The sequence below is a fragment of the Hyperolius riggenbachi genome, chromosome 3 (assembly GCF_040937935.1).
Source record: "Hyperolius riggenbachi isolate aHypRig1 chromosome 3, aHypRig1.pri, whole genome shotgun sequence".
Taxonomy (NCBI): Eukaryota; Metazoa; Chordata; class Amphibia; order Anura; family Hyperoliidae; genus Hyperolius; species Hyperolius riggenbachi.
Window position 1 is genome coordinate 247,831,650 of NC_090648.1, and position 22,603 is coordinate 247,854,252.

The 22,603-nt window shown below is 41.7% G+C and overlaps 1 protein-coding gene across 2 annotated transcripts in view; it reads left to right on the plus strand.

The window, feature by feature from the left end:
* The window catches only part of LOC137563536 (uncharacterized), a 57,216-nt gene that overhangs the window by 13,884 nt on the left and 20,729 nt on the right, over positions 1-22,603 (plus strand). For both annotated transcript variants that reach the window (XM_068276118.1, XM_068276119.1), the window contains one exon: positions 18,590-18,785. In XM_068276118.1, the coding sequence (XP_068132219.1) occupies positions 18,606-18,785 (180 nt within the window). In that variant the 5' untranslated portion in view covers positions 18,590-18,605. The remainder of the gene's footprint in view (positions 1-18,589; positions 18,786-22,603) is intronic.

The following is a 22,603-nucleotide window of genomic DNA, read 5'->3' on the forward strand; positions in this document are numbered from 1 at the left end:
GAAAAACAAAAGCGTCAGGCTTTACAATGCATCATAAAGAATATGATAGAGGAGAAAGTGGTTGTTCCGGTCCCGTGCGATCAACATCGCAAGGGATTTTACTCTACGATTTTTCTAGTAAAGATACCGACGGGCAAGTTCAGGCTAATCTTGAACCTAAAACCTTTAAACCCGTTTGTGACTTATCAAAGATTCAGGATGGAATCGATTTTCTCTGTGAGAAACTTATTAACCCCCAACTGCGTCATGACGAATATAGATCTAAGGGACGCTTACTGGCATATCCCAATAAGAGACTCATCACAGAAGTTCCTCAGATTTGCGGTAAAACAGAAAGATTCAATTCAGCACCTTCAGTTCAGAGTCCTGCCATTCGGCATTTCATCAGCACCCCGCATATTTACGAAAGTAATGGGGGAAGTGATAAAGGACTTTCACATGAAAGGAATTCTGGTAATTCCCTATCTAGACGACCTACTAGTAGTAGCAGACTCTTATCAGCAAGGAAAGGAGAACACGAAGAAGGTGCTAGATCAGCTTCAGGCTCTTGGTTGGCTGATAAATTGGGAGAAGTCGGTACTGAAACCGACATCAGAGATACAGTTTCTAGGAGTAGTCATAAACTCAGAAAAAGAAAGGATGTACTTAACAGAAGAAAAGAGGACAAAATTAAAGAGGATAGTACAGGATTGTATAGCATATCCAAGCCTAACAATAAGAGAAGTCATGCGAATACTAGGATTTCTGACCTCAACATCTCCTGCAATCCAGTGGGCATTATTGCACACAAGACAGCTCCAATATTGGATGATGGAAGTCTGGAGCAAGAAGCAGGACGATTTGGAAAGAGAGGTAACATGTCCAGAGACAGTATTAAAATCATTGGAATGGTGGATGTCAGAAAGAATCCTAACCGAGGGAAGATTATGGATAATCCCAACACAGAGTTATATTACCACGGATGCAAGTCTCCTAGGATGGGGAGCTCATCTAGACGGGAAGATGTTCCAGGGAATCTGGCCAAGACTAATAAGACACCAGTCATCAAATTACAGAGAACTAAGAGCAGTAAAAGAGACATTACTACGAACAGTACAGTTACTGAAGGGACAGCATGTACAGATCAGGACAGACAATACGACGGCAGTAGCTTACATAAACCGCCAGGGCGGGACAAGATCAAAAAAGCTTCTAGACCTGACAATAGAAATCCTAGCAATAGCGGAAGAAAATTTCCTATCCTTATCAGCAGTCCACCTAAAGGGTTCCTTAAACAGCATGGCGGACTTTCTGAGCCGACACAGACTTTCGAATTCCGAGATGGAAATATCCAAGAAGGTCTTCAGAACCTTAGTCAGGAGATGGGGTCGGCCTCAGCTGGACATATTTGCGAACAGAAGAAACACAAAATGCAGAAGATTTTATTCCTTAAATCCAAGAGAGGGGGCGGAGGCAGTGGACGCGCTCAGCCAAAATTGGACCTTCGAGAAGGCATATGCGTTCCCACCAATCCAGCTGATACCCCGAGTGTTGCAGAAATTAATGCAGACCAGAGCAACATTAATCTTGATAGCTCCAGACTGGCCAGGGAGAAGCTGGTATCCAATTCTCCTGAAGATGAGGCTGGAGGGACCAGTGAGACTCCCGCACGGAAGGGTACTGTCCCAGGTGCAGACAGGAAGTGTAAATTACATACCAAATCTAAACCTGTCTGCCTGGCTTCTGAGAGGTCTCCTTTAAGGAAAAGAGGGGTTTCAGAAAGAGTTATCACTACACTTCTGGACTGTAGAAAGAAGATAACCAGGAAGATATACTTGAAATACTGGAAGACTTTCAACATGTGGAAGGAACAATCAGGGTTTTCTGGAGGAATAATACCCACAGTGTTAGAATTTCTACAGGACGGAGTAGAGAAGAACATCGCTCTCAGTACATTGAAGGTACAGGTGACAGCAATATCTACTTATCTGGACAAAAAATTATCAAACGATCCCCTTATCATTCAGTTCTTTAGGTCTATAGAAAGAAAGAAGCCTATAATCAATAGGAGAGTTCCTTCTTGGGACCTATCCTTAGTATTAAAAGTTTTAAAGGGAGACCAATTTGAACCAATAACGGAGATTCCGTTAAGACAATTAACAATGAAGGTTATCTTTTTAGTAGCTATTACTTCGGCCAGAAGAGTGAGCGAGCTGGAGGCCTTATGCTGTGACGAACCCTTTTGTCTAATGTTTAAGGACAAGGTGATATTAAAGACATGTGAGGAATTCCTTCCTAAAGTAGCTACTAAATTTCATAGATCACAGGAAATTGTACTACCATCATTCAAGGAAGAGCCATCCTTGGATGTCAGAAGGTCCCTTATAGCTTATTTGGATAGAGTAGCAGATTTCAGAGAATCAAGAGCTCTATTTATCAATACCACAGGAGCTACAAAGGGTAGAAAGATGTCTAAAAGAACTATAGCCAAGTGGATAAAGATATGTATAGAAGAGGCCTATAGGTTAGCAGGATCTACACTGCTAGGTACAGTTAGGGCTCACTCAACTAGGGCAGCTGCCACATCATGGGCCTACAGAGCGGGTGCTACGCCAGAAGAAATTTGTAGAGCCGCTACGTGGTCAAGTATGGGCACCTTCTCAAGACATTACAGGGTGAATCTGATGACTGCAAGACAACAATCCTTTGGGGAGAAAGTTCTACAGGCAGTCGGCCCACCCTAGAATTGGTAAGATCTACTTGCTCATCTTCTCATGGTGGACCTGTCCTGGAGGTTACTGGAAAAACCAGTGTTAGTTACCTGGTAACATCCTTTTTAGTAACCTCCAGGACAGGTCCGTAACCCACCCAGATAACGGGATATATATAAAGGTGTATATATAGATATATGTATGGAGATGTATATAGTTATCTATGTATGTAGTTAAGTTTTAGGTACATTGTTGAATGACCCTCTTTCTGGTTAACAGTTCTTGTGGTTGACTGAGGTTAGTGGGGTCAGTTTAAAATTTATAGAGTGTTCAAGTGGGGCGTTTCCTGTTCCTGGGAGGAGCCTATGTCGTCTCATGGTGGACCTGTCCTGGAGGTTACTAAAAAGGATGTTACCAGGTAACTAACACTGGTTTCAGTCAGTTTGACAGGTTAAACCTAAAATGTAATCTAATCATACAAGTTTCAATCGGCACACATTCCTTGTGGGTGTAGTCCAAAACATTGACAAAGAGGACCCGCCATAGCCCTGATTGATCTGGAATTACAGGATCTTCTCAAAAAATTAGCATATTGTGATAAAGTTCATTATTTTCTGTAATGTACTGATACACATTAGACTTTCATATATTTTAGATTCAAATACACACAACTGAAGTAGTTCAAGCCTTTTATTATTTTAATATTGAAGATTTTGGCATACAGCTCATGAAAACCAAAATTTCCTATCTCAAAAAATTAGCATATTTCATCCGACCAATAAAAGGAAAGTGTTTTTAAAACAAAAAAGTCAACCTTTAAATTATTATGTTCAGTTATGCACTCAATACTTGGTCGGGAATCCTTTTGCAGAAAGGACTGCTTCAATGCGGCGTGGCATGGAGGCAATCCGCCTGTGGCACTGCTCAGGTCTTATGGAGGCCCAGGGTGCTTCGATAGCGGCCTTAAGCTCATCCAGAGTGTTGGGTCTTGCATCTCTCAACTTTCTGTTCACAATATCCCACAGACTCTCTATGGGGTTCAGGTCAGGAGAGTTGGCAGGCCAATTGAGCACAGTAATACCATGTTCAGTAAATCATTTACCAGTGGTTTTGGCACTGTGAGCAGGTGCCAGGTCGTGCTGGAAAATGAAATCTTCATCTCCACAAACTTTTCAGCAGATGGAAGCATGAAGTGCTCCAAAATCTCCTGATAGCTAGCTGCATTGACCCTGCCCTTGATAAAACACAGTGGACCAACACCAGCAGCTGACATGGCACCCCAGACCATCACTGACTGTGGGTACTTGACACTGGGCTTCAGGCATTTTGGCATTTCCCTCTCCCTAGTCTTCCTCCAGACACTGGCACCTTGATTTCCAAATGACATGTAAAAGTTACTTTCATCCGAAAAAAGTACTTTGGACCACTGAGCAACAGTCCAGTGCTGCTTCTCTGTAGCCCTGGTCAGGCACTTCTGCCGCTGTTTCTGGTTCAAAAGTGGGTTCATGCTTTTTGCGCCTGTGGTCCATCATAAAATGTGAGACTTACAGGAGGGAAAACAGTACACCTCTCTGAACAGTGTCTGGGAGGCTGTGGTTGCTGCTGCACGCAATGTTGATGGTGAACAGATCAAAACACTGACAGAATCCATGGATGGCAGGCTTTTGAGTGTCCTTGCAAAGAAAGGTGGCTATATTGGTCACTGATTTGTTTTTGTTTTGCTTTTGAATGTCAGAAGTGTATATTTGTGAATGTTGAGATGTTATATTGGTTTCACTGGTAAAAATAAATAATTGAAATGGGTATATATTTGTTTTTTGTTAAGTTGCCTAATAATTACTGTATGCACAGTAATAGTCACCTGCACACACAGATATCCCCCTAAAATAGCTCAAACTAAAAACAAGCTAAAAACTACTTTAAAAAATATTCAGCTTTGATATTAATGAGTTTTTGGGTTCATTGAGAACATGGTGGTTGTTCAATAATAAAATGATTCCTTAAAAAATACAACTTGCCTAATAATTCTGCACTCCCTGTAGATGGTGTTGCGATGGGTTCTGATCTTTTTCTTTACTCCTAGCCTTCTGAATTCAGCTTAGTTACATGTTGTTTTTTCACTCCACATTCTGCATCTGGGTCTTGGGCTTGGCCAGTGTGGTGTCACTCACTTGTCACATACTGCAGGAGTTCTTAGAATCTAACTTGTGAAGTAGAACATTTATCCTGTAGGAGGCATTGATATGTTCCACCAGCGGTAGCTGGTATTTATAGGAAATATTTCTCCTGTTTGCTCTTCTGCCTCATCTGTGTGTAATCTCACATATCTACCTTTTTATTTATTAGATTGCTTAGAGCTTATCATACAGGCATTTCCTCCATGCCTGACCTGCATTCCATTCTCTGCCACTGCATCTGGAATCTAATGTTTTTAAAGGAGCCACACACCTGCTGATGAATACTCTGCTTTGTATGACAGTGCTGTGATTTATTTTTATTTTGTGATTGTGAATAAAGCAGGGCTGAGTGTCACAGCTGTAACCTGGCAGAGGAAGGAAGATTCCATGAGATCAGACTGGTGGGAAAAAACTGTAGTATTCTTCCCACATATTAGAGGCATCACACACACACACAGATGCATCTGCCACTCCTTGGAATATAATGGCCTCAATTCACTAAGATCATGCTGGAGATATAGCAAGAGAAAACTTACCACCACACATGGATCTTGCCTTTATTAAGGTGTAGGGAGAAGTTTTCACAGTGAGAGAGTTATCTTATCTCTTCAGTCCTTAAAGGGAACCTTAACTGAACGGGGGGGGGGTAAAGATTTTCACTTACCTGGGGCTATTACCAGCCCCCTGCAGCAGTCCTGTGCCCTCGGAGCCGCTCTGGAATCCTCCGGTCCCCCGCTTTCACTTAGTTTCGTTTTTGACGACTCCCCAGTCGGCCGGCGTATTATTACGTATTGGACGCATTCCCTACTGCAATAAGCGCTGTTGTGGACCTCAACGCGTACAAAAATACGCATTGCCGCATACCTACGCGTGCGGAATGCGGCAACACGTATTTTTTTATGCGTTGCGGTCCGGCGCTAATTGCAGTCCAATGTGTCCAATAATATGCATGGGGGCCGGCCGACTGGTGAGTCGTCAAAAACGAAACTGACAGCGGGGATCCGGAGGATTCCAGAGCGGCTCTGAGGGCACAGTACTGCTGCAGGGGGCTGGTAATAGCCCCAGGTAAGTGAAAATCTTTACCCCCCCCCCCCCTCCCCGTTCAGTTAAGGTTCCCTTTAAAGAGACACTGAAGCAAAAAAAAAAATTTTATATTATGATTTGTATGTGTAGTACAGCTAAGAAATAAAACATTAAGATCAGATACATCAGTCTAATTGTTTCCAGTACAGGAAGCGTTAAACTCCACTTGTTATCTCTATGCAAAAAGCCATTAAGCACTACAACTTTCAAAGTCGTGGAGAGGGCTGTTTTCTGACTTTTATTATCTCAACTGCTAGTGAACTATTTACTTTTTCTCTGCCAGAGGAGAGGTCATTAGTTCAGACTGCTCTGAAAGAATCATTTTGAATGCTGAGTGTTGTGTAATCTGCACATATTATAGAATGATGCAGTGTTAGAAAAAACACTATATACCTGAAAATAAAAATATAATATTTCCTTTGCTGCTAATCTTCTAGTAATTATTCATAGTACACAACCAATTCACTATATCATATTTTTTTTTCGCTTCAGTGTCTCTTTAAGTTACCTCCTCTGTAGTTATTTTCACTTGCAGTCAATTTAATTGTCTTTAACTTTAGAATTCTGCAGTTATTTTAAGGATTGAGGCGTTAACTTTAGAGATCTCTCCTTAACTTAAAGACAGAAGAGTTAACTTTAGGTTTGCCTGAGGTAAAAAGTTTCCTGAATTCTACATGCCTTATCACCATGGTGCTAACTCTAGAAACGTTATTAAAGGCAGGAGATAAGTTTAGTGAATTGAGGCCAATGGCCTCAATTCACTAAGATTATGCTGGAGATAAGGCAAGAGAAAACTAATCACCACACGTTGATCTTGCCTTATTAAGATGTAGAGATACGTTTCCACAGTCAGTTATCTTATCTTGTCATTCCTTAAGTTACCTCCTCTGTAGTTATTTTCACAGGCAGTTAATTAAGTTTGTCTTTAACTCTAGAATTCTGGAGTTATTTTAAGGATTGAAGCGTTAACTTTAAAGATTTCACCTTAAAGGGAAGATCTGCGCTGCCCAAAAAAACAAACTGCACTTACCTGGGGCCTCTTAAAGCTCCTGGCAGTTGATCTGTGCCCTCGTCGCAGCTCCTCTCACTCCCGGCGCCCAGCGGTGAAGAAGCCAGGTCGGCTTCTGGGTCGGCTTCCTGTGCGCTCCATGGAGGGGGGTCACGTGGGGTATGTGATGACATTGGGTCTCTACTGCGCAAGCACAGAACTACTGCGCCTGCGCAGTAGAGACCGGATGATGTCACGTACCCCACGTGACCCGCGTAGTGGAGTGCACAGGAAGCCGACCTGGCGAGGTCGGCTTCTTCACCGCTGGACACCGGGAGTGAGAGGAGCTGCGGCAAGGGAACCGATCGACTGCCAGGAGCTGGAAGAAGCCCCAGGTAAGTGCAGGTTTTTTTTTGAGGGGGGGGGGGGCAGCGCGGATCTTCCTTTTTAACTGAAAGACGCAATTTTTTTTATGCAGATTTCCCCATAGGCATTCATTGGAGTCAGTTTTTCTGCATCCATTCTACGTGTAGTGGAAACAGGCCCTTCAGGTTTGTCGGAGGTAAAATCTTTCCTGAATACTACATGCCTTATCACTATGGTGATAACTCTAGCAACGTTATTAAAGACAGGAGATAAGCTTAGTGAATTGTAGCCATTGTCACTTAGAAAGAATCTGTTGGCATAGGAAGGCTTACTCCTAGTTGGAGTTTTTATTAAGGGGCCCATACACTGTCGATTTTAGCAATCAATCAATCAGAAATCTATTCTATGAAATTCCCCATTCGATCGATTTGTAGCCAATTTCGATTGCTTTCGATTGATTTGATCTGACAGGATGGAAGATCTAGGTCGATCTGCTGCTGGCAGCAGATCAATGGCCCATAGAGTTGCATGCATTTAGGTCGATTTTCAGTAGATTTCCAAAAGATTTGATTCTGAAATCTGTTCCTAGTGTGTGGCACACATCAGATCCCTGTCAGATTTGACTTGACAGGCATCTGACAGAAATCTATCTGATGGTCGAATCTGCTGTAAATCTATAAATGTAAGGCCACCTTTAGTGTGGTGTGTGCACAACTGCAACTCGCTTATTAGTTTCACATTGGATGCATGCAACCTCTTATGCTGGATACACATCGTGCCTTCCCGCACTCTTTGTCCGATTCCCATTTCGATGGATCGTTAGGTCGATTTGGCATACTTTGCATGAGAATCGACCTAACAATCATCGAAATGCGCTCAGAGATGCTCAGAAATAATAGAGCGGCCGGGAATCGAGCGGGCATCTAGTGAAGGAATGCACCGTGTACACTCAGTATTACTACAGAACTATGCCCAAATGCTGGATATTATAGTCTTCCCACTGCATGCATGTAGAACGGTTACAGTTCCAGAACATCTGTGGATCAGAGTACATACTGGCAAGCACTTGCGGGGGGCATCTGATCTCAAAGTGTCTCTGGCTGTAGTCAACACAGTCCTAACGTGAACCCAAACTGGTACCATTCACCATCTTTAGGGCGGTTAAAAACTTGAAGTAACCCTGTAGTCAAGAAAACAAGTGCCAGCATGGTTGTTGGATGCAATTACAGTCAGTTCTGCATGAGGCAGTGCACAGTTTATTTACAGTTAGTAGTTAATACAGGGTTCTTTTTAGGACTCGTTCATACTGTAGTGTACAGTTGTGTACACCACATCGCACCTGGTGTGTGATCTGCAAGGACAATACACATTGCCTGGAAAGTAATGCGGAGTTGTCCCTGCTGTACTGCTGTGCGTCTTATCGCGTAGCAATATATATTTTTATATGCAACATTGTGGGCTGAGTGAATGGGATTAGTGCTAAGCCTGATAGCAATGCATTATATAATGCATGATCATCACACATTCTTGCTGTGAACAAGCTTTTAAGTGGACTATACGTCATACAGTCATGATTGCATCTGTTAAAGTGTAAGGAGTACTTTGAACAGATTGCTTGGATAGTCTCTCATACATCAGTACATGAAAGTTGTAAAATTGTCCAATATGGCATGGCTAGAATACAGTACTTGCGCTGACATATACAGTTAACTCCAGATAGCTGGCTACATTTATTTTAAATGCTTGTGTCTATGGTCAGCAGTTGATGTATTGGGGCCCTAAGAATAATGAATATGAATGAGTATTGGGGACGTTAAGGTATTCCACATTTTGTTAGCCTTGTGGAGTGTTGCATGGCATTCAATGGGTACTCTTCTCTGCCACATCAATGCTTCTCCAAAGTGTACATTTCCATCAGCATTGTAGTACAGTTCACATAACTGGGCACATTCCTATATACTAGTATTTACCATTCTGTAATGACCTGCAACTATGCAGACAAACTGCTCAAAGGTTTTCATTGCTCAACATTTAATCAACCCCCTCTCTAGCCAAAAATTTTATTTTACTTTGCCCTAGTATAATTTTGGAAAACGCTTATAGCAACGCTTGGATTTGTCATGGGCCCCCATCTGGGAGAAATCCCCCCACCCCCCTCGGCCTGATATATGGGTACATTTCTTGGGGGGGGGGGTGGAGATAGAAGCCCCAGAACCGATGGGGCTCATGTCAAAGCTGTGTATGAAGTGAGGGAATATCCCTCTGAGGTCACAGGTCTCACTGACCGGAATTGTAAGTCATCCAACTCCTCTGTCCAATATTTAACAGCAAAGGGTTTGGCTGAAACTGTGTGAGCTTTAATAACTAGTTTGTCTGAAGCACAAAGAAGCAAAGTGTTATCTGTACGGTTTCATTTCTTGTTCCATCAGCATGGGGTGGGGGGGGGGGCTAAAGATATTAAGGTTTCACATGTCAGTTGTTGTGTGTGGCGTGGTTTTTTTTTTTTTTTTTTTTTTTTTTTCTTTATACCTTTCTTAAAGGAATACTATCGATTCACATATTTTTTTTCAATTGACACAGGAATTGTTTGGGAAGTGCTGCTAAGTACTGGTGTATCCATTTTAGTAGCAACTTCTTTGTTTACAGATTTTGTTTACAGATCAAAATACATTCAAACTTTACTAACGCCAAAACTGACGGCTGACTGAGCCATGAGGAGAGGGGACATTCCCCTCACACTTGATCAGTTAACTCTGTGTAGCTCTGTGTGTGACAGAGAGAACAGCTGCAGCTCCTGTGTCCTGTGTTTCTGACTGACGTGTCTGAAGAGAGCAGAGGAAATGTAACTAATTGTCACAGCTTTTCATACTGTTTTTGCTTTCAGAGTTTGATATGTTTTGATATTTGCTTTCTGTAGTCTGATATGCAACTCTGGCTGTGCATTAAAGCAGACACCCCTTCTGCAATTGATTTGTCCCAATATAGCTAAATCCCACCCTCCAATAAATTACAGCTTTTGCCTCTGATATTTAACATGAAAAGTAGGAAAATGTTTACACAGCTATTTAGACATTATTTGCACACTGTCATTTTAGAACACTTGGATATCGATAGTATTCCTTTAACAAGAATTAGCAAGAGCTGAACTGGACCTTTGAATTTAGCTAATCAAATTCATAAGCTAATTGACCACTTGATTGATCATGCTGTCAACTAAAGGGTACCTGAATTTACATGTGATATGAGATAAACATGGGTACATAGAACCTGTCGATCTTGGCAATCATATGTTTTTGCTTTGCAGAAGTTTACAAACCAGTGGTTTTCAGCAGAATACAGCCCCAGCTCCCCTGAAAAGTGAATGGAAAGCCAAAAAATTTTATCGGTTTGACAAATTCTTAGTTCTGAAAACTTCAAATGGGAAATTTTCCCCTGAGAGCTGAATGAATCAGATACTACTTTACGCTGTCATGGCTGCTGTTTACTCATCACATTACAATTGCACCTCATAAACTGAAAATAAGAAAGGGATACTGCAGGAAAGGTCTATTTACCATTCCCTCTACTTATTCAATTATCTCATAAGTTTATTTTCAGTCCAGGTTTGCTTTAACTACTAGCTCCCAGCCTCCAAAAAGTTCTAGATTGGTCTTATTCCGGTTGGAAAATTGGGGATACTATCGTTGTTTTGCTTTAAAAAAACAAAAGCCACATAAAGATACCATTTTATAGTACTTGGCTACAAAACATTTTTTACCTAGAATTAATCTTTAGCATCCTTCCACACTGAATCTGTTACATTCTGTAGCAACTGACAATATCATCCCAGTACACAATATTTTGAAAGCGCTACAGTGATGCAATTTAGGATTAATGATCAGACCTAAATCAAAGTCAGTAAAAGTCCAAAAGAGCTAATAAAATTCCATAAGAATTAAAAAACTCTAAAAGCCAGTCCACTTTAAATGTGTTCAAATAAAGTGCTTCAATACAGGTGCGCTTCTATATCAGCCATGGCAGGATAGTGCAGAAATCTTCAAATTTTATATAAGAGAGCGCTCAACTGTGTTCTTCTGTCCACCACCAATCATCCCGTGAGGGAATAGACTCACCCCGCAAATTTGACCACTGTCAGACTTGTCAGTAAGCGCCCAGCAATGTGCATATCCAGCACCATAGGGTTGCCAACTCCTCTCACTGTACTCTGGTCCTGGATGGTGTTCCCAGATGGATGCGTACCTCACATAAAGAGATGCTTCCATAGCGTAATTCAGTTAAAAAAGATACAATTTTATTATTAAAATACACTCATGATGTGGTTGCAGGTAGTAGGGCATAGAGTTTAGACGGGCTCTCCCCCTTTGCCTCCCGGGCAGGCTAGAAGATGGAGTCCCGCTCTCACCAGATGTACAGGAACTTTCGTGCCGGTTCAGGAGGAAAATGGTGAGAACGGGACTCCATCTTCTAGCCTGCCTGGGAGGCAACGGGGGAGAGCCCGTCTAAACTCTATGCCCTACTACCTGCAACCACATTGTGAGTGTATTTTAATAATAAAATTGTATCATTTTTAACTGAATTACGCTATGGGAGCATCTCTTTTTATGTGAGGTACGCATCCATCTGGACACACCACCCAGGACCCGAGTACAGTGAGAGGAGTTGGCAACCCTATAGTGCTGGATATAAACATTGCTGGGCGCTTACTGACCAGTCTGAAAGTGGTCAAATTTGCGGGGTGAGTCTATTCCCTCACTGGGTGATTTGTGGTGGACAGAAGAACAGTTGAGTGCTCTCTTATATAATTTGAAGAATATCATCCCATTGCAACAATATGCAATCCTATTTCTGTAGTACTTTTACATTGGAGGCAGTGTGGTGGGTCAGGAGTGTACAGAATGCTGTGCGTTTACTGAAAAACATGCAAAATTACAGTGGCAGGGAAGCATACTTTGTACTGTATGCTTCACTGTATGGTCGCACTGCACATTTAACGTAATATCACCAGTGCGTTACAATGGTATTGCTATGTGCACAGTGTGAAAGGTGCCTTAAGCGTTAATTGCCAGCCACTTGACAGGCAGTAGGTTGACAAATGTCATGGCTGTAGAGTAGACAGACCTAGCTGAGGTGAGGCCTTCTTTTGTGGCATGAAGAACCATAATACATTAGGAACACCTGCCCATCGGAGGAGACTTCATTTACTTTGTCACGGAATATGCTGGCACTTTATAAGTCAATATTAATATACTCTGCATTCTGGGGAACCTTTCTAAAAGGTCTGAAACAGTTAGTACTGTTCAGTAGGATGACACTGTTATGCCTTGAATAACTAGTTTCCAGGACTTCTACTCAGTGAAGACAAGACTGTTTGTTTAGCTCATACATTCTGTAGGAATCTGCAGTCATGCTTGAAAATCCAGTGTAACCAGTTCAAGTATGTTCCGATATGTACAGCATGAGAGTTTATTCACAGATGACTCAAATCAGATGTTGCCGAGATGAATCCTTACCCAGTATGCATTAAGTATGACTGGTAATTAGTCATTTGTATTTTGACAAGGAACATGCTAATCTCAATACCAACATATGAGAACACAAGAGTTCTTTTAAAGAGAACCTGAGATCCAGCAAACATAACGATTAATACTTAAAGGATAACTATAGTGAGAGGGATATGGAGGCTGCCATATTTATTTCCTTTTAAGCAATACCAGTTGCCTGGCAGCCCTGATGGTCTATTTGCCTAAAGAAGTGTCTGAATCACACCAGAAACCAGCATGCAGCTAATCTTGTCATATCTGTCTAAATTTGTCAGAAACACCTGATCTGCTGCATGCTTGTTCAGGGCCTATGGCTGAAAGTATTAGAGGCAGAGGATTAGCTGAATAGCCAGGCAACTGGTATTGCTTAAAAGGAAATAAATATGGCAGCCTCCATATACCTCTCACTACAGTTCTCCTTTAAGCCCCCTGTAGGCCATAGGCTCACTGGATGTCCATCCGGTCCTGTCCATTTCTCTGCTGTCCGCCCCAGTAAAGTCCCAGACTGAGCTAGTTGGGGACTAATGTAAATGCAAAACCCTAGCCGCGCACCTCCTTGTATGGAACACTACAGGAGCATGAACAAGGACTCGCGCGGCCAGGGATGTGAATGTGCTGTACTCCCCAACTATGGGTGCTGGCTGCTGCAGGAGAATGGAGCAGCCCAGGAGGATGGCAAAGGAGCCTATTGGGGGAAGGGGGGGAGGGGCTGTAGGAAGCTCCAAGTAAGTATAAATCCTTTTGTTTGCTTGATCATAGGTTCTCTTTAAAGAGTAACTGTTAGGCATGAAAAACAAAATCAATTCTCTATTTCTATCTGTTGATCATATAAAAGAAATGCTAAAAAGGCAATGCATAACTTTAAAATCAATCTTACTTTTTTATTGCAGAGATTAATCCTCATGTCCCCAGCTCCTTAGTACGCAGCCAGTAATCAGCTGCAAAAGAGAAGTTGCAGTGCAGGCTGGGGCGGGGGGAGTTTCTGCACAGACACAGCTAGCTCAGCCTGATTGGCTGCAGCCTGTGTCACTCTCACTCCTTTTCCTCTCATTGGCTGCCACCCATGACTGTCCGGGTCTGCCCCCTCCCCACACTCCAGCCCGACTGGCATCTCAGCCGATTCATGACGGCAGTGTCTGCCACCACCGCATGGCATCCATGGGGATCCCCATCCCTGCTACCATTTCCTTAGGGATTCCCTGCATTTACAATCAACCCTGTAGCATCCTGGAGGAGGGGGGAGTAAGGGAGGAAATGACCTCACAATTGGCTTCAGCTGGATGGAGTAAAGATGGCCCCTGCCAGCGAACAGAATTCTCTCCATTTACCTTTTTCTTATTTTATAAAGTTCACTGAAATCAACACTTGGACCGTGCAATACATAGGTTATGCAAGTAGAGCTAGTATTTATCTACTTATATATGTCGTTTTTTTTATCTGGCATAGTATGGCTGACAGCTACTCTTTAAAGGTTAAAAACAAAAAATGCTATACAACAAAAACGGGCTTAACCTGAATCTATAAGTAATGAAAATGCCATATCTAAAGACGCCTATTGATATGAAGCGATCTTGATCCGGTGTTATAACTACTGGGCAAAGCCGTACCGTACACAACACCACTACAAGGTTTCACTGTCTGTTCGTTTCTCTGCATTGACGTGACTGGATGAGCCAGGCTTGCAAGTTCAATAAATGCTTTTCCACAGCCTGAAGATTTTTCACACTACCTGGTTAAGTTGTCTCTCTTCCTTTCTAATTCTATGAGACAATTAAATGCCCTGTATATTTTATCTTGACCCAGGTAAGTTTATGTGCATCCAGTCAGGCTATTACTATTTCGCTACCTCCCATGAAAGCAGCTCTTTATGTATAGTAAGTCTTCCTACCTGCAAATTAGGCTGAGCTCTGCCAACTTAAATTATGCCTTCCCGTGCCCTGACATGTGCTGCCTTTGCATTACTTGGGATAGATCTTAAGTGATATTCAGTGCACATATGACCTACACCTCTTTGTTGTATGGATGAGCTGTGATAACGTTTCACAGTCACTTCTAGTATGACTACCAGGGGCGTAGCAATAGCCATAGCAGCTGCTATGGGGCCCTGCAGCATAGGGGGCCCAGGTGGCACTTAATGTATTCACCATTAACTTTCTTGTGTTCCTCAGAGCTCAAACTTTCTCAGTGCACATGAACTATGTGCAGTGTTGATCGAATGAGAATGTAAATTGCCAAATTAGCTCATATCCATAGAGTAGGGGCCGCATTGCTTAAGAGTGCCTGCATCTGAGGGCCCCAAGAAAGTTTTGCAATGGGGCCCCATGATCTCTAGCTACGCCTCTGATGACTACAACAAAGTGCCAGAGTTAAGCAGGCGCATGAATGGACTTCTGAACAGGCCACTGTATATCTTCTCATTCCTCCACTTAATACATATCTCTGATGAGGTGAATATTGGGTCAGCGTTCATGACACACTCCTCATACCTCCCAACTTTCTGAGGTAAGAAAAAGGGCCACACCCCTAGTGACATATAACCCAAACGATTCATAAGCACATACTTCATATAGACCAAGGTTCATCATTCAAACCATGTTGGTCCTTTCTATCACCATTAGTTTCCTTCATATTAATATTTAAAAATAAGAAATATCAATTTAAGAGATGGATAAAGTTTAGCACGGGCCACTGCATCAAACAAACCCTTTTTTTCTTATTTTCCACCTGTTTTGATAAATCAGCTTCAGGCATTGAAACAGTGGAGATTAAGTTATGCATATCTAAAAGGCAAACTTGTTTTGTGTGCAGTACACATTACCATTTTAATCTAGTTTTTTTTGTTTTTGTTTAGAGAAAATATGCAGCCAGCCTTGTTTGCTGAGTCATCTTAAAGGGAAGGTCCAAGCAAAAAAAAAAAAAATGAGTTTCACTTACCTGGGGCTTCTACCAGCCCCATGTAGCCATCCTGTGCCCTCGTAGTCATTTACTGCTGCTCCAGTCCCCCGCTGGCAGCTTTCTGACCTCGGAGGTCAGGGCCGCATTGCGTACATTTTTACGCATTCCAGCTAGTGCAGGAACAAAAATGTATGCGTTGCACCACTAACGCGTAAAAATGTATATGTTAATGTTCCTGCACTAGCGGGAATGCGTAAAAATGTACGCAATGCGGCCCTGACCTCCGAGGTCAGAAAGCTGCCAGCGGGGGACTGGAGCAGCAGTGAGTGACTATGAGGGCACAGGATGGCTGCATGGGGCTGGTAGAAGCCCCAGGTAAGTGAAACTCATTTTTTTTTTTTGCTTGGACCTTCCCTTTAAGGCATTCTGGTTTATATATAGCTGCTCGGGTGGTGATCTGGCCGAAACCGGTTACATATCTTTAACTTTTTATGCATAACCGTTTGTGTTAGGTTCAGAAACTCCCCTGTACCCCCAGTACTTTTATATCTTGAGCCCATGGATGGGTTATATTTTATCTAACACAATAAATGAAATAAGTAAATTGACACATTCTTTAATTTGACAAAAAAAAAGATGTAGCCCTTTGTGTGTGTATCCACACACACACCACACCACACCACACACGCCACACGCCACACACACCACCCATACACCACCCACACCACACCACACCACACCACACGCACACACCACACACCACACTGTACAGGGCTCCCCGATATCAGCGGCCTTGTCTTCGGTGTTTCGGCGTGTTGAATTGTCTATAGTTTTGCTGCAACACAGCCCTCCCTTTTCCATACAACAGAGCATGCTGCTTGCCGGAGAGCCAAATGCTTATGTACAGTGATGGTTGTTAACCTGTCAGCTGAAAGTTGTTTCAAACAGCATACGTTCAAGGTGTGTGCATTTCTTTACTGTTGTCTATGCGTGTGGGACTTCCTGTCAACAATCTGCACTGGCAATTCCATAAAATGCATAGAAATGGGACTGAGAAAATTCATTAGATCTTTTTATGAACACCACATGTCCTCACACTGACCATCCCAAGTCCTTTTCCAGCCCTGCTCATTAAACAGCGAAGAACAGCACCCATGAGGACAAAATTATTCTGCTTTACAAAAGAATCTGGATCATTGTGCTAGGTTTTTTTACACTGCCAATCTGAATGCTGTAGTGCAGATTTACAGTACTGTGCTAATAAAAGGCGGAGAGTGTACTTATTGGTCTTTAAAATATTTGGATTGCCATGTAAATATTTACATTTTTAAATATTATAGGAGTGTAGTTTTATTATGGTATTTATTTCAAAGGAAGAAATCAAGCACCTGAATTACCATGTTTATATACCAAATCCTTCACCGCCTTCATGTGGGCCCTTTGCTGCTGACAGTGTATTATCTTTTATTGTTCATTGCAGATGTATCTTATAATGGTTAGAAACACGCCTGCCTGTTAATCTGTTTATGTATTCTAAAGCCTGAATCATTGTGTAGTCAGCCAAATAGTGATTTTTTTTTTCTTTTTTAATTTATACTTCCATCTGCCGGAGACTGTGGAGATAACATTCAGCTGGTTGTGCCAGTATGTGTTCACTCAACGCATCATACTAGATGCTGTACTAGTATTTTATAATATTTGTAATTAGTATTTGTATTCACACCGTGTAAACACTGCATTTATTCTAACACAGCACAATATTAAATGAACACGGATACCAGTCAACAGGGAACCTGAAGTGAGGGGTAAATGGAGGCTGCCATATTTATTTCCTTTTTAAACCATACCAGTTGCCTTACTGTCTTACTGATCCTCTTCCTCTAGTGTGTTTATCCATAGACCCTGAACAAGCATGCAGATTGTGTTTCTGACAAAATCTGACATGTCTAAGTAGCTATGTAAACATTGTCCTACTTTTTCATGTTAAATATCAGGCAAAAGCTTAAATTCATTGTGTGTAGGATTGGAACAAATTGTTAGAACACATTTTTATTGATATGCATAATAATATGCATCATTATTTACCAGCACTTCAGGAACTCTCTCAATCCCAGGTTAAAAAAAACATGTTAATCAATAGTGTTCCTTTAAGTATGGCCAGGCCAGTAGTCTGTCCAGTAGTTCCCAAACTGCTGTTAAAGAAGATCCCCTGATCTGCTCTCTGACCCTAGATCCTGCATACAGAGTCCCTAGGATATATTTTTTACCTAAATGTATCCTCCAGGCCCACCACCTGTGCATATTTTGTGGAAATCTACCTAGCAGACACTAAATACCCCCACCTTTGCATAGGAGGTTACCTTCAAAGCACACCAACACTGCACGTCTTGAAGACCGGTTTGGAACACACAGTTGTTAATGGAGAGGAAGAATCCTGATGCTTTAAAATCTCCTCTGAGTGGGTTTAAAAAAATCCCCTTGTGAAAGGCTGGACTATGGTATGAGGAACAATGACCTCCCCAGATCAGTAATGCCTACATAATTGAACTAACACTCTTTGAAACACATTTGTGAGCTTTTATAGTAAGCCATGGTAGCCTTTCACAGACACTAAAGGCAACATCAGTGCCAAGTGTGCCAGTGATAACTGTGAAAGCCAGCTGTATGTGTGAAAGAATAGGTAATGGTAACGCGTGGCAATATATCAGTGGTGGCCTCTGTATCACAGGAAGTTTAGGTGAAGGATTTGATGAGGAGATCCTTACAGACCATGTAAGAAAGTAAAGAATGAATAGAAGCAAATTGTCCCAAGTTACATTGTACTAATGTATCTTTCCTCCCTTCTCACAGAGATTGGGCATGGTTCATGGTGAAGAAATACAGTTTTTCTAGAAGAAGTTCTTTCGTCACAATGCCGAGCAACTTACTAAAGTTAAGTTCATCTTCGAGTATGGACTCAGAATTCCATAGCCGTGGGGACTTTGAAAGAAGTGGAAGTTTTGATAGTGAAGGCAGTCACAATTCCAGGTCCAGGAGCGCCCACTTGGTAAGACTGTAATACGTAAACATAGGAATACAGATGCAAAGCTAAATGTCATTAAAGCATCTATGAGATAATGAGTAAAAACCAGTTTTGCTTGGATTTTTGGCAGTGCAACCCTTTTTCAAATGTCACTTACAGGTGTTCCTGCATTGTGTCCTACTTGGAAGCATTTCAGAGATCTCACTGGTACACAATATATTGTACTTGTACATATTAATAGTGTATGTGTTTGTGTGTAGTAAATAGAGCAATAGGCATTCTTGCAATTAACAGCTTGTGTGCTGTTCATTGCAGCCACTTCTTACACGGCTTGACAATGCTTTATGGAATTGGGCAGTTTTATACATGCACTTCATTGAAAATGCTACTTAAATAGCCTCAGTTTGTCGTGGCATGGATTCCACAATATGTTGGTAATGTTGCAATTCTTGCAGATCTGTCAGCTGTGCAATGTTACGAGTCACACATTCTACCTCCTCCCAAACCACCACCAGACTGGGCTGTTGACATATGGCAGGTTTGGTCCTGGGATCTGCCTGCCTCAGCACAGATTTAGACTTTTCAGATTAAACTAGGCTTCCCATCTTCAACAGTGTCTGTAAAAAGTAGAATTATTTGTCTTGGTTCACACTCATAAGGGTGTCCAGTCCTGTCAGTTTTTGGCAGTTGGTATCAGTTTTGCATGTGTTTTTATGGATGTGTTCACACACAGTGTACATTTCTGGTCCAGTCAGGTAAAACTGATAGAAAACTGATGTAAAATTGACTGGACTGGCCCTGAAATGTACAGATTTATGTGTGAACCGAGCCTGTGTCCAGTGCAGCTCCAGAAAGGAAGTGGAACCTGAAATGGTAAAATGGGGAAAAAAGGCCGCCACTTCTGACATTCCTTTTATTGAATGCTTATATAAAATACAAACTGGAAATTACAAACCATGCACAAAATCCATACTGGTGCTGTGGGTGGAAGATGAACGCAGGTAGCCTTGTTTCCTACCGTATTGGTCCTATAGAGTCTGTGGCAAAGGGAGCGGGACCGCTGCTTCCTTTTAAATGCATTTAGCGGTGTGTGTGTGTATGTTGTGGCTGTACACTTGGGTACACCTACCTGTACTTTGCCCTGGTTGTCAGGGTAGGCAGAACCTGTAATTTGTTTGGTGTATTTGTAAGGAGGTGTAATCTACCATAGTTTTACCTGTAAGCTCAATGTAGTCTGGACATTCTTTAACTTGCCAACTTTCACCTGCAGTCCTTCTACTCAATGCAGGTTTTTTTTTTTTTTTTTTTGCACAATTCTAGCAAGCTCAAGACTGAGGGCCATATGCAATTCACTTTTTCACCTGAGTTTTCTCCTAGGTGAAATTTTCAAACTTGCCAATAAACTGCCTTTTAAACCACCACCAAGCAAACAAATACTTGAAATAATTTTGATAGCACTTTTTCAAATTCTTACGTTCCATTGCAAAGTGCTCAAAAGTTATTATAAATTGAAAACGAAAAATTATCTCCTAGTAGAAAACTCGAGTGAAAAAGTGAATTGCATATGGGCCTGAGTATGAGAATTCCAGGAGAAGGATCAGCAGTGACAGCAATAGTCAAAAGTATTTTGGGACCAAAAAAATACAGCGGTTAAAATCACCGAGATCAAAAAATGTTTGATGCTGAAAGTTCTATTCCTGTATGTATTGCAGTTATTAGATTCTGTAAGTTGGATAGTTTGTTTTCCAACTGGTAGGTGAAGCAGGAATTCACCTAGCGTGCCTCAGGCATCAGGTGTCTGAAAGTAGAATTATTTGCCAACAACCAGTGAGATTCATTCACCAGCCAGCTCTGGAATGTGACAGTGCAGTCTAGTAACGGGTCATTACAGACAATTCTGGGACATGTTCTCCTTTCACAACATTATTTTGTAGTGGACGGATTACCGGTAAAAAGTACTTACTGTACATTACTGAACTGTTAAATCTCTAACATTCAATTTAGCAAGTTATAGAAGATAATCTTAAAAAAAAAAGTAAAATATTCCATTATCTTATGAGACATATTTGTAAAAAGAAGTTGCAAAGGACACTTATGTTGCAATCTGTATCCAGGTTTATTGTAAAAAAGTGGTGCAATCGCTTTCCTATATACTAGGTAATAAAGTGCAAGAGTTAATTCATTAACTCGGAATGTATCTGGACAACGGCTTCAATTGTTAAAGGATACCCGAAGTGACATGATGAGATAGACATGGGTATGTACAGTGCCTAGCACACAAATAATTATGTATCTCTTGCTCTCAGAAGCCATTTTCTGCTTGGAAAGTGTTTTATTGTTGGAATTTCTTATCAGTGAGGGTCACACTGAAGTCACTTCCTGTCTGAGTCAGGAGTGAGTCAGCCACTTACATACCTGATATTTAACTCTTTCAGGCAGAGAAATAAAAAAAGGAACACAGCATAGTTATTTGTGTGCTAGGCACTGTACATAACCATGTCTATCTCATCATGTCACATGTCAATTCGGGTATCCTTTAAGAATATAGTATAAAACCTTTGATGGTAAGTAACTTGGTTTAAGAAACTTTTTGCAAGACAAGCAAGGAATTCTATGAAATGTTGACTTGATAAGAAACAAAGATGTCTTGATTAAGCACAGAACATGTGTCACATCATCGCAACTAAGACCAGGGGCGTAGCAATAGCCATAGCAGCTGCTATGGGACCCTGCGGCAGAGAGGGCCCAGGTAATACATGATGTAATCACTATTAAGTTGTGTTCCTCCTCCCTCTGTGCCCATGGACTATATGGTATGCAGATTGCATGAGAATGTAAATTGCCAATTTACTCGTATCCAGTGGCGTAGCTAAGGAGCTGTGGGCCCCGATGCAAGTTTTACAATGGGGCCCCCAAGCACTCTATACATAACAATTGTTACGGCGCACCAAAACCTGCCAATGGCAACTACAGTGTCAGGGGTGCAAAAAGGGGATGGGGAACAGCTTGTTAATGATTACCACTATTCAAAGTATCTATAGAAGTGATTATTATGAGCACAGGACCAATAGAGAGCTAATACTGTAGTTGAGGGAGGGCCCTTCGGGGCCCCTCTGGCCCAAGGGCCCCGATGCAGTCGCAACCTCTGCACCCCCTATTGCTACGCCCCTGCTCGTATCCATAGGGTGGTGGCATTGAGGGGCCCATGAAAGTTTTGCTATGGGGCCCCATAATCTCTAGCTAAGCCACTGACTAAGACAATGGCTCTACTCACTTGGAAACTTCAGGATTGTACTTGGTGACACTGAAGCGAAAAAAAAAACAACTTATGATATAATGAATTGTATATGAAGTACTGACAATTAATAGAACAGTAGTAGCAAAGTCGAGTCTCATATATTCATTTTTGTTAGGTTTATTTTTTTTTTTTTTTTATAGAACATTGTATCATTCTCTAATATTTGCAGTCTACAAATTACACTCTCTCTCTATTTTAAACTATGAAACAGAGCAGATCTAATAATCCTCTCAGCTTCCTGTCAGTAAACAATCAAAGAAACCATGAGAAACGGGTTGAGATAAGTGCTTCAGAAAACAGCACTAGCTGGAGAAGCATAGAAAACTAAAGTTTCTTAAAGAGAAACCGTGACCAAGAATTGAACTTCATCCCGATCAGTAGCTGATACCCCCTTTTACATGAGAAATCTATTCCTTTTCACAAACAGACCATCAGGGGGCGCTGTATGGCTGATATTGTGGTGAAACCCCTCTTACAAGAAGCTCAGAGGACCATGGTACTTTTGGCAGTTTCCTGTCTGTGAACCTTGCTGCATTGTGGAAAA